Here is a 12,685-nt window from a genome sequence, read left to right on the forward strand (position 1 = left end):
GAGCCACCAGACTTTGCTGCAACCAGTTGAAGCACATGTTCTAATCCTATTGGTGGTGTACACCATGACTCAGGTTATACATTTTAATACAGAACTTGTACTTTTCCTTCAGTAAAGGTTTGTTTTCACAGAATGTACATATACTGTAGTATTACTATGGTTTATGGAAACAGTGAACAGTAATTTTACTAATAACAGATTTAAGTACCTGCCAGAAACAGCTCTGCTAGTCTCTTTATGAACACTATTAAGATTTGTAAATAAACAAATATATAAATGTAACAAACTAAAATAAAAAAAAAAAAACATTAAAGAAAATTGTACAGAAAATATTGTAGCAGTGATGACAGATGTGTGGCGTTTACCCTGTGATTTGCAGGTCCAGAGCAGAGACTGGAGTGTCTATACTTTCACATAATGTCTGGATTGGCTGCACTGGGTGAATCAGTTCATATCACCGGAGGCAGTCATGGCAAGTGCAGGAGTCAGGCCTAAGCTACAAACTCGCACTTATGAGCAAAAATAAGAGATTATAAAATTTGCAGAATCGATGAAGCAGAAGCAGCAAAATTCGATATTAGACACAAAACTGATATTTTGAAAAAATGGATTTTATCCAACTTACACATTTTTTACAAGTCGGATGAAATACCATGTGAATACAACTGAGGCGATTCCTACTGTATTTGTGTATCTTATTTTGAAGGCACGTTTAAACATTACCGTGGCGACCAGAGAGCGTTGTGGGCAGAGAGGATGTTATTCATGCTGTGGAGTGACGCCACAACAATGCTGCTGAAAGCTGCATGCAAACCCACAGTAGATTCATGTTTATTATGCTACAGTAAATGTTTCAGTCTGACAGCTGCACTGATCATACATCTGTGACATCATTGCTGTCTCCATCCTTACAGCCTAACTGGAGTGTCAGACGGGTGGTCCAGGTGCAGCAGGAGGGGAGGAGTCAGACAAACTCAAGTTTGTTAGCTAAAACCTTCCATCAACCAGGTTAGGTTCACAGTCTGTTACCCCAGTAAATGACTCAGAGTTGAAGTTAGATCTGTTTTTCTAAGTTTCTGCAATTTCAGGTTTATCAAACCCAGTTTTGAGGTAAACCTGCTCCCTAGAACAGGGTCCTGGTATTATCCTTTTATAAGGCCTCGGACAGGTGGCCAACTCTGTCCCAACTGCAGTATAGGTAAATACTGTAGGTACCACCTTCAACACACTAGAGGGCGCCACAGTGTTTCTTATTCTGGTGGTGACTTCTATGGTGCTCTGCTGTGAAATGAACCCAAGGTCAAATGATTTTATTTTTTTTTGGTTTTATTTTATTAAGAATAAAGAGATTCACTCTGAGTACAGTTTGTGACACTTTTAGTCTTGTTGCCTCTTTGTGTTTGTGCATCTATCCTGACATGCTTAGGGATTCATTTTATTTGAGCAAATTGTGAACAAACCCTTTTCTCAGTCTTAAATAAAGTCACACTCAATGTTTTAACTGTATTTTCCAGATTTTATTGTTTTTATACACAAAAATCACAGGATGTCACTTCCATCCAGCATGACTGAAAACCTGTGAAAAGACAAAAAAAGAATTACAGTCAGTTTCAGGCACCTCAGTAACCTGTAAGCTGAAGCTGTTCTTCTGGGTTCCTCAAAAGTTCTGTTTGGTTCTCAAAAAGTAAAAGCACCCCAGTGTGTTTTGGTGCTGAAACCCTTCTCAGACAAATGCCTCGATGTCTTCAACTGGAAAAGACTCCCTGCTCTGAGGAACCGGAGCAGAACCACAGAACGTGAATCTGAACCAGCGACCACCAGAAACAGACTGAGTCCTGTTCCGACTCGTCATCGTATCATCACTGAAGGGAGAGAAACAGCCAGGAGCTGTCTGAGGCTGCATATCACCACACTATGCAGGGCTTAAACCACTGGATCTGGATTAGTTTGTGATATATTCTTGGGACAGTAAGACAGCGTCTCTCCATTTCTCTTTTTTAACAGTTTGATCTGTAATGGGGAAATTATCCTTCCAAGATCTTCTGGACCCAGAACCGAAATGACTAAAAGCTCATTTAAACTCAGCCAAGCCCCACCTGTGCTAACTCTTTAATGGAGATCCAGAATTTTGTCCATTTCTTAACAACCTGAACTAATCCCACCACCTCGTTGGATGCTACTAAAATTCGTCTGCTGTGACTGTACAGAAAAGCTTTAGTCTACTTATCAGAAACAAGAGGAACTTCTGGATTTACTCTGGGAGAATTGAAAACAGGCTTCAGTTCTTTTTATGAGTATTTTCTGCTGATATGCTTAGAGGCAAGACAGCATCTGAAGGCCCTACAGCAGTTAAATGAAGCCCTCCTGTCTCTTACCCTCTTATGCAGTGGGTACAGGTGCTCCCTGAGGCATGACGGGCACCTCTGGCTTGGCCCCCTTCTGCTCAGAGATCGGTGTGGTGGGCAGGTTCTCCTCCTTGGGCTCCACAATGCTGACGTGGTCAGGCAGGGGCTTCTTGGGGCCAATCTTCCCGCTGGGGTCCCAGGGCAGCATGATCTTAACCTTGATGCCCAGCACACCTGAGGGCCATCAAACACATCAGTGCCACCAAACCCCAGCGTAATCACGCAGCGATGCTCAGACCCACTAAATTTCTGGTTCATGATGTCGAGCTGTACTCACCCTGCCTTAGCAACACGTGGCGGACTGCTGTGTCGACATAGTAGTTGACTGGGTCTCCACTGTGGATCATCAGGCCGTCCACAAACTTCATAGACTTGGCCCTCTGACCCCTCAGCTTGCCAGACACCACAACCTCGCAGCCCTTGGCGCCACTCTCCATGATGAACCTCAGTACGCCGTAGCAAGCCCTGAAAATGTGGAGCAGTAAAAACAGTGTCAGCAGTTTCTCAAACGTCATTCTTCTATCCAAAGTGCCTCGAGCGCCTCTCCCAGGAACCATTTTCAGGGAGCTTCAAGGTTCTTTCAGATCATTCTTTGCCCGTTTACACAGTGATGAAAATTTAAATGAGTCCACTGAGGACTTGATAAAAAGTCTGTGTCTAAAAACACTGGATCATGTTACACATCAACTTTCCCAGTCTGCTTTTTTACATTTTCTACTCATTAATTACAAACTGACTTTTACTGGAAGCGTGGGTGAATTTGTTTACTAAATGGTAACCACTGTCAGACACGGACACTGTTAACTGTGTACAGTGTCCATTGCTTTGCAATGTAAAAAAAATACCATTTAAATCCTGTTTAAAATGTTTTGGCATAAATCAGATTCATGTAACTAAACTACCTTAAAAATGTAGCTAATCATTTCTGGCAGACTCTGGCTTTGGTTAGTCTGTTGAACATGAATGTTCCTCGTGGTTTTATTCCACATCAAAAATAGTGACAGAAACTATGGCATGGACACGATATGCCTCTATATGTTAATGTCACAGAGTCTGACCTAGCCTAGCATGCAGAAATGTGTACATGCAGTCAGATTACTGCAGACAATCTGCATCCAGAAAGAGCTGTGTGTTACTTCTGGCTGGTAAATGTGTGTCTACACGGTTTTGACCCTTCTCAGACAAATGCCTCAATGTCTTCAACTGAAAAGGACTCCCTGCTCTGAGGAACTGGAGCAGAATCACAGAACGTGAATCTGAACCAGCGACCACCAGAACCAGACAGTCCTGTTCCGACTCGTCATCGTATCATCACTGAAGGGAAAGAAACTGAAACAGTGAACAAATCCAAAGTTTTTTGCCGCAATGCTTCCTGATCTGCTGCCCACGCTGCTGAACTCACTGCGTTCCCACCAGAAACTTTAAAAGTGAAACTGGTCTGTCTGCACTAAAGACACGGGAGCAGGATTATGTGATCGCCATGACAAAAAAGAACACTTCATCTGTGGGCTTGAAACATTTTTATTAAGCACACAATTTGTGTTGCTGTCAAAGCACGTGTAAAAACAAAGGTTGAAAAATACACGTGCAAATTAACCATTAATGCTCATTTCAAATCATGCTAGTCTAGTGAAAGCTGCTGTTAATCATTCAGTTAAAAAAAAAAAAAAAAAAAAAAAAAAACCCACAGACTTCACAATTTTTGTCCTTAAAAAGAAAAAAGGAAACCCAGGTAAGAACCAAACTGTTACTGCACAGCTTACCTGCGCACAGCCAGACCTCCCAGCAGCTTGTAACGCAGCGACTCTGCCTGAGCGATGGCACACAGACCACGAGTGGCCACCTTCTCAGCATACAGCTGAAAGAAAGGAAGGACATTTCAGTCCAACATATTACACAGAAAACACCACAAACTGTGGTCAAACCTAAAACCAGGGTACTAGTATGCAACGACGGACTGAAAATGCTTCCTCTGTTTCAGTCGCTGTGTCAGTGGCACAGTCCTGATGCCTCTACCCTTCTCAGATGGGTGATCATGTCTTCGTATGGAAAGGACTCCCTGCTCTGAGGTATTGGAGTGAACCCCAACCAGCAGAGCCAGACAGAGTCCTGCCCCAGGACAACAGTGTGCTTAAAACACTAATTATTCCTTTTGGTTTTCTTACCTCCACACTGCCCTCAGGGAAGCCGAACCTCTTCTGGACCACAGCGGTCAGCTCTCTGATCCGGCGACCCTTCTCTCCAAGAACATTTTGGGTCCTAAGGATGAGACGTTTAGGGTTAAACTACATGGAGAAAGAAAAAAACAAACCCAGATCTTTCCACATACCAGCATAGAAACCTGTGCACCCGTGAACCGCGTAGACTTACAGTTTTGTCTGTTTTTATGTCTTATGATAAGCACTGAGTTTACATGTAATCAGACGTGCATATAAATAGAACTGACACTCATGGTTCAGTCCTGTTCTTTGACCACACATGTAACACTAAATTTGGCACCTACCAAAGAATAATAATCAGGACTTTTTTTACCATTTCTTTTATTGTGAGACTTCATTTCCTCAAGCTTAAAACAGATTTGCCTATAAAACAGCCCAGTATAACAAATGCACAAAATTAATAATACGCATTCTTTGCCTTACCCACGTATGGACCAGTAGTGTTTACGTGCATACTCGCCCACCCCAAATGCTCATTCTGAGCCAGAGAAAACCCTGTAATGCCATAACCACCTGACAGACTGATTTTAAGCTTCCATATGCCATAAACTGAGCCACCAGCTGAGTGGTAACCATTTTTAATGCTTATATGCAAACAAATGGTGAAATCTGGTCACCTTCCTGGCAGGTGAACTAGCCAACCGCTCACCTTGTGGCCAAGATGATGATTTCGGTCCTGGTTGGAGTCACGCGCACCTCCACACCGGAGTAGCCATCCTCAGCAAGCTCACGGGTGAGGAACTCGTTCAGCTCGGCCTTGAAGATTCCGTCCGCAACGAACTGCAGAGACAGAACAGGGTCAGCTTTATGCCTGCTATACCACCCACACCATCAAGCATGCAACGGTCTGAATGACGCAGATTTCGCCACTGAGTGCAAGTAGATGCTTGACCAGCATCTAAACACACAGTCCAATTTATTGTACATACATGCTCCAAGTGGTACAAGTACTACACTTTTGTTGTATCTCCTGTGGCTTAAACACCAGGTGAGGATGATAAAGTGGGTCTTCAAAAATGAATGAGTTTGGGAGTTTTAAACAAAGTTGACTCCAAGCTAAAAAAAAAAAAAAATACTGCTCACGTCCTTTGTAAGTGTGTGCACAGGGTACTTAAAAGTCCTGAACTAGTCAGTCAACTTCACACTCAGGTAACACCAGGATGCACCGGCCATAGGGAGGTGCATTTTACTCCTTCAGAGTGCAGTCACATTCAGACCAAGTACTGAGCACAAAACAAGCAGATAATGTTCAAATGGCCTGCATCTGTATTATCTACCTGACTTCATTCCCCAAACACAGGCTCTTACACGGCCCCCCGTTTTAATGTAAAACTCCAGCAGACTCGAGCTTAATTAAAGTCGGACGGTCCTAGCCACGGATTATTCTCATTAATCGCCACATTTCGCAGTGAACTAGCGGCTCTGTGGAGGCAGTTTTCTTCTCTCGCTATCCATTAATACTGCCGTGACTGAAAACGTTTGGCTACAAACCGCCTCTAAGAAGAGCCGAGAAGCACCATTTCACGTGTTCGGCACTAAACCGGTGCTGAAAGCCCGTCTGTTCCCGGCCTCGGCGCTCCGAGCCATGCTAGCGAACCAAATGAGGAGGGTGCAGCGAAGGTAGCATCTGGATTAATCCTCCCCGGTTTGAACCCGGACAAGCACATTCGACACCGGGACGGGTACGAAATATTTGTATCCCATCCAGTGTGACCCCCTTTTTGCAGAAATGCGACGTGTTTGTGAGTAAAATGGGGATAAAACACCGCTCACCTTCCTCTTCTTTGAAATCTGCACCGCCATCTTCTACTAGGCCGTAGACAGGAAAGGACCCGCATAGGACGCGGAAATGTATTTATAGTAAATGGCTGGCTTCCGGTGACGTCGCGTTCCTAGCTGGCTCCGGGAATTGTAGTTTTTTTAGTAGTAGATACCGCAAGGTTACGTTTACGTGGTAGTTAATTATTTTTGCTGTTTATAACCAAAGCATTTCAGCGCTGAATAAACACCAGGGTCCTGCTCCAGGAAGCAGGTTAAAAAAAAAACTTTTAGTTTAAAAACAAACTAAGTTTAAATCAAACGGTCAACTCTGTGTTCCTCACTTTCGCGCGTGCGTGAGTGAGTGAGGAAAGAAAGCCATCATCAATGGATTTCCGAGACCAGGATTCACCACCACAACGGCTAAATAATGAGCAGAGCCTCCGTTTTAGCACAGAGGATGTCACCGTTATCTTAAAAACACACACGAGGAAAGGAAAGAGTCATTTTAATCAGCTCAATCTAAATCCGTTCTGTCATCTCCATTGTCAGAATAAAAGTTTGATATTTAATATATAATTTCCTTTATCATGCCTGCAGTCATTATTTATCTAAGGAAGCTTGTTTCCGCCACAAAAAAATAGATATCCATAACTCAAAATTTTGAAAAGAAAAAAAATAATTAAAAAGTTTGAAAAAATATCACATATAGATATTTTTGACTTAGCTCTGCCAGAATAAATGTCCTGGAGTTGATGGTTTTACTGCAGAATTTTATCAGATCTTTATAGAAAATCTTGCTCCCTTTTTTACATAAGGTGATATTAGAAAGTGTGGAGCAGGGAACCTTACCTCCTGCACTAACACGAGGCCTGACGTTAATCCTAAACCTCAAAAACACCATCTATTTATTGACAACTGGGGACTCATTTCATTACTGAATGCTGATTATAAGGTTTTTGCTACAGTACTTGCTTTAAAATGATTTGATGAGACAATTGGGATTCCTGAGGAAGAGACATGTTTCTAATAATATTCGACTTGTTTCGGACCTGATCGATTACTCATTCCTGTGTCCTGATGACAGTTTTATCTTCTTCCTAGACTTCAATAAGGCATTTGACGTAGTTGAACATAATTTAATTTTTCAAACAATAGAACGATTTGGAGTTGTTGAATTTTTTTGTAAAGCAGTTAGAACCATGCACTCAAAAGGTAAAAACCACATATCTTGGGATCAGCATTGTCAAAAATCTGAAAATCTGAACTTTCTTTATTTGATTATTGATAAGAAAAGGAAAAAGCTTAACCAATGGCTTCAAAGAGATTTATGTCTGAAAGAAAGAGTTCTACTGGCAAAGGCAGAAGGTTTGTCTCGCCTAACATGTGCAGCAGTTCCTCTCTCTGTCCACAAACAGCTCAATGATGCCAGTGATAAGTTATTGTTTATCTTTATTTGGATAAACAAGACACATTATACTATGGAGCCTATCCCAGCTGTCATGGGGTGAGAGGCACCCTGTACAGGTCAGCAGTCTGTCACAGGGCTAACACAGAGAGACAGACAACCATTCACACTCACATTCACACCTATGGGCAGTTTAGAGTGACCAGCTAACCTAACCCCACTAACTGCATGTCTTTGGACTGTGGGGGGAAACCAGAGTACCCCCGAGATAACCCACGCAGACAGGGGGAGAACATGCAAACTCCACACAGAAAGGCCCGGGCCAAGGTGGAATCAAACCCAGACCTTCTAGCTGTTCTTCTAGCGGTGAGGCAGCAGTGCTAACCGCAACAAACACCTCCACGTTCACCTCCTCATAGCAGATGTAATCCCTTATGTTAAAATGAAGATTGACTCAAAATTTTCTTTAGGTTGGAACAATGTGCTGTTTGGTTTCCACAATGTCAAAAGTAAAGAACAAAAAGAATTATATATCATAAATCTGATAATAATTCTAGGGAAAAATAGACAAAGTGAAATTTAGTCACTCAAATCCCTCTTTTTTAGTATTTCCCAAGGAAACTGAATTACATCGAAAGCATTTCTGATTCAGCTAATAAGAAAGCTATTAAAACTTTTTCCTCCTTATTTGATATATTCACTTGCAAATTCCCTGGCTAATGTTGTCTTTTTGCTGTTCAAATGTAATGTAATAACTGTGTATGTTGACTATTTTTCAGTGAAGTCAAACAAGAGGTTTGCTTAATGAGACATCATTTTGGACTTTTTGCATAGGTCAACAGTTTTAATCAATTTTTATTGTAATTTTTCAGATGTGACAGTGTTTTGAAATATAAATTTAGATCTGTACCAAGGTTTTTATTCTTAATGAAAACGAACAAAATAAAAAACTGAAAAAGCATTTCCATTAACTGAAATAAATAAAAGTGGTAATTAAAAGGAAAAAAATAACTAACTGAAGTGAGAGATAAAATGCCCTTCATTCTCATGTTTGTCTATTTATTTAAAAGCATTGTGAACTGATATGAAATCACTTTTTCCGCTCTAGCAGATTTAGCAGGGACCTCACTGTGTGTGTGTGTTCGCACCAGTCCACAAAATAATGGCAACAGCAAAGGAGAAAGTGGTAGAGTCCTATAAAGGTTTTCTTGTGTGTGTGTGTGTGTGTGTGGGGGGGGGGCATCTTTTTAAATAAATTAAAAAAAACCAAAACATTATCTTGCCTTTATTTGAAGATGCACCTATCCTCCCTATGGGGCAGCACTGTCGCAGCACTGCCCCCTATCGGTGCGGCACGGTACTGTCTGCCTCACCCTGTGTGTTTTCACCGTGCGTTTATGACCGATCACAAAGAATAAACATGTCACACACATTCATTCAATATATTAGACAGACTGTGGAACTAATCATGTGCACAGCTGGTAAATGGCAACAGAAAATTCTGACTACAGAAATCATTTCCACACATCGCTTTGGCGTGCCCCCCCCCCCTTGTGTGGCGCCCCTATGCATTGCATATAGTGCAAACCCACTTTTTGCGCCATTGCCTGACGTGCACCTCTGATGGTGTTTCACAGTGAACACAGATGAGCCACTTCAACAGGACAAGACTCAGCTGTACATCTGCATCTGAAGGTCAAAGGTCACTCTCTTAAGGATGCCAGCATTCGCATTTTGGACCAAGACGGTTTGAAAGAGGAGTAAAAGAATCATCTGTGTCCACTGTGAACAACCATCATTGAACAGAGGAGCAAATTATTGTCATAAAAGCTAAACCGTCCTCGTGGCCCCTGCTGAATCCCAGCTGCACGTGCAGCATCGATGTTCTGCTGGCTGCTTATTTCTGTTGGATTCTGGGGCCCGTCCACCTAATAAAGTCTGTGTTCACAGTCACGTCACTTCTTTTGTTTATTTATTTATTTGTTTATTCCTTTCATTTTTTTAAGTATTTAACTTTTTTTAGCCTTTTAATAATCACTCTCCATTTACACTGTTTTTGTCATTGCTCTTCATTTTTCTCCATTTTCTCCACTCACACAGCTAAAACCTGATGTGCAACATTTTATTTATTCAGTTATTAAAATAACACTTGTTGTCTGGTCTACATGTGCAATTTATACTGTGTTCTTTGCAGTGGTGGACAGTAACGAAGTACAAATACTTCGTTACTGTACTTAAGTAGATTATTCAGGTATCTGTATTTTACTTGAGTATTTATTTTTCTGACAACTTTTTACTTTTACTCACTACATTTTTACACAAGTATCTGTACTTTCTACTTCTTACATTTACAAAACAAGCTCGTTACTTTATTTTTAATGCGTCTGAGAAACGTTTGCATTTCCGGTCAGTGCGGGAGCCGGCTTTTGATTGTGAGTGTCTTTTTCTTGGAAATCAGAACAACAGGGCGGGAGGGAGGGAACAGACACCCCACACGGTAGAGGGAGAGGATCCTGCAACGCTCGCTCGGAGACCGGAAAGAGACAGAGGAAGTTGCGCTTTACATAGAGGCTGCACGCCGGAACGGTGAGGACAATAAATGACAGAAAACGTAAAGGACAAAAAAAGTGTGTGCAGTTTGTCACACAGTGTGTCTGCTAGCTAAAAGAACAGCTGCTGTATTTTAAGGGACAGCAAAGAATGAGATAACTTCACTCAGATGGAGAAAGATGTAAGAAAGAGGAAGAAACGTCCTCCAAGGAGCTACTTTTACTTTCTTACTTTGAGTAGATTTCAGAGCCTGTACTTTTTTACTTTTACTTGAGTACAGCAGTTGAAGCAGTACTTCAACTTTTACTAGAGTAGTTTTTAACACAAGTACTTGTACTTCTACTTAAGTACAGAATGTCAGTACTTTGCCCACCACTGGTTCTTTGTAACACTAAGTGTGCAAACACTGCTGTTCAGTATCCATCAACCTTCCATCTTAAGCAACTGTTTTTGTATGTTTGTATATGTGTGCACATACATATATATTTATGTAAATATTTATATATTTTATTCTATACTTTTTATTTTATTATATTGTATTATATTTTATTTTTATTTTCAATTTGTTCTACACTCCTACCCGAAAGCTCTGCACAAGAATTCCTATGTACCCAAACCTTGCGTGTGAGTACAAATGGCAAATAAAGTCTTGAACTTGAACATTTTGTTTATTTCACACAAATGTCCGCTAGATGTCATGATAGCACAGTAAACATGGGGCCGAACGCTGCACATGAACCTCTATCTTCTCTATGACACACTCTAAATACACACATATATGTGTGTGTGTCACAGATTTGTAAGCATCTATAAAAATGCTGCTTTCCAAGCCCATACAACTGACAGAAGGTATTAAAATCACATAGCTCATAACAGTGGCGGCTGGTGCTAAAAAAACTGAGGGGGGCGCACACAAACAAACAAATGAAAAACAAACAAAACAAATCTTAAAAAAATAGCACTATATGAACATGAATTTTGCCCTCCTTTCCTTCTGCCCTGCAAATTTCTCAATTACATTCTTGTTAAAGTCAGTCATCTCTGTGACTAGTCTTTTCTCCATTGACAACATGGCCAATGCATTCAGCCTGTCCTGAGTCATTGAGTTTCTCAGAAAAGTCTTGATTCTTTTCAGAGTTGAAAAGCACCGTTCAGCTTCTGCTGTGGTCATGGGTGTGGTGATGAGGATCTTCAAGAGCGTGACAGTTTCTGAAAAGACTTCTTCTAGATTGTTTTCCATAAACAGCTGGAGTAGGCCCACAGCACCACAACAGGCTTTGAACTCTTCCTTGCTGTAGATGAGAGTAAGCTCTGTCTTCAGCTTACCTCGATTGAGCACTGGATAGGCTTTTAAGGTGTTGCTCAGTGCATCTTCAGGAAATGCTGTGTTGTATTGTTCAAATCTGTCCCCCTGCAGGAGTGTGGCACTAACAAGGTGGTTTGTGAAAGAAAAGCGCTCCCTGGTGTGTCCCAGTATGATATCACAGACCTTGAGAGAAGGACAAACATGAAGATTATGATTTTATAATCACATTTTTCATTCTAAATATGAAATGTTATTTTGTCCTTTCTATTAAGTCATAGAAAGAAGGAACACATTTTATTTATAAACTTACTGATTTAATAACATTTGCTAACATTTTTTAAGGCTGTGTTATGAAATGTGTTACAGCATTTTTGTGGGACAAGATTATACAAAATTCAGTAACCAAATGTTTTATTCCCCATTACCCATAAACTTCAGTACAACTTAAATAATAAAATATCTTGCCGACAAACATTACATCAACATACCTACACAGCATAGACACAACTAAAGGTATTTCTAACTACAACGCACATCTTCCTAATATATTAAATAACACTACTATAAACCAGTGTAACAGTGATTTTCCGACGCTTCTTCACTGGCTGACTACTACCTACACTGCTTTGTCCAACCATGGAGTGGAGAGAATTTCTGCCAAAGAGAAATACTTACAATATTATAATAATGAAGAAGAAGAAGAAAAAGAAAAATCAGCTATTTAAACAATTACCTGATCTTTTGAATGTCCTGCTGGAACTGTTGGATGCTCTCCTGGATACAGACTGAATCTATGACCTTCTTCTGGAGTTTGGCATAGAGAAGGTCCACATGAGGCATGATATGGTGGAAAAGTTGCAGAAAGAACTTAAAATCCTGATCCTCCAGTAGCATGGCAAATGCTCCAGCCTCTCTGACGGTAATGGGGTCAAAGTCACCAGAGTCTTGTATGCTTTGGAAACAGCGGATGAGGTCCTCTTAGTGTTGTAGTACTCGAGATCGGTCTTGGTCTCGAGACCGGTCTCGAGACCGCTTTTTG

At 41.1% G+C, this 12,685-nt stretch overlaps 1 protein-coding gene, 2 non-coding genes and 1 pseudogene across 3 annotated transcripts; all 4 read right to left on the reverse strand.

Annotated features, from left to right (window-relative positions):
• Nucleotides 1–1,495: 1,495 nt before the first annotated feature.
• rps3 (ribosomal protein S3) lies at nt 1,496–6,555 on the reverse strand. Its single transcript, XM_030744534.1, has 7 exons — nt 6,398–6,555; nt 5,274–5,404; nt 4,571–4,664; nt 4,169–4,263; nt 2,683–2,870; nt 2,376–2,579; nt 1,496–1,576 (listed from the first exon to the last, which is right to left on the reverse strand). Exons 1-6 carry the CDS (start codon nt 6,425–6,427, stop codon nt 2,380–2,382), a joined length of 738 nt encoding a protein of 245 aa, XP_030600394.1. The 5' UTR covers nt 6,428–6,555; the 3' UTR covers nt 1,496–1,576; nt 2,376–2,379.
• Nucleotides 1,719–1,868, reverse strand: LOC115791357 (small nucleolar RNA SNORD15). Its single transcript, XR_004020900.1, has one exon. It is a non-coding gene; the product is annotated as a small nucleolar RNA SNORD15 (small nucleolar RNA).
• Nucleotides 3,578–3,725, reverse strand: LOC115791356 (small nucleolar RNA SNORD15). The gene has a single exon (XR_004020899.1). It is a non-coding gene; the product is annotated as a small nucleolar RNA SNORD15 (small nucleolar RNA).
• Nucleotides 6,556–11,044: 4,489 nt separating the features above from the next.
• The window catches only part of LOC115790082 (zinc finger MYM-type protein 1-like), a 68,556-nt pseudogene continuing 66,915 nt past the window's right edge, over nt 11,045–12,685 (reverse strand).

This window comes from Archocentrus centrarchus, chromosome 13 (assembly GCF_007364275.1).
Source record: "Archocentrus centrarchus isolate MPI-CPG fArcCen1 chromosome 13, fArcCen1, whole genome shotgun sequence".
In the NCBI taxonomy this organism is placed as follows: Eukaryota; Metazoa; Chordata; class Actinopteri; order Cichliformes; family Cichlidae; genus Archocentrus; species Archocentrus centrarchus.

What these genes read in the sequence shown, in the direction of transcription:
- rps3 (XM_030744534.1), bottom strand. Translation starts at nt 6,427, where the DNA reads ATGGCGGTGCAGATTTCAAAGAAGAGGAAG. An exon ending in AGATTTCAAAGAAGAGGAAG is followed by an intron (nt 5,405 to 6,397) that starts GTGAGCGGTGTT and finishes CTGTCTCTGCAG; the next exon opens with TTCGTTGCGGACGGAATCTT. An exon ending in TCCCTGAGGGCAGTGTGGAG is followed by an intron (nt 4,264 to 4,570) that starts GTAAGAAAACCA and finishes CCTTTCTTTCAG; the next exon opens with CTGTATGCTGAGAAGGTGGC.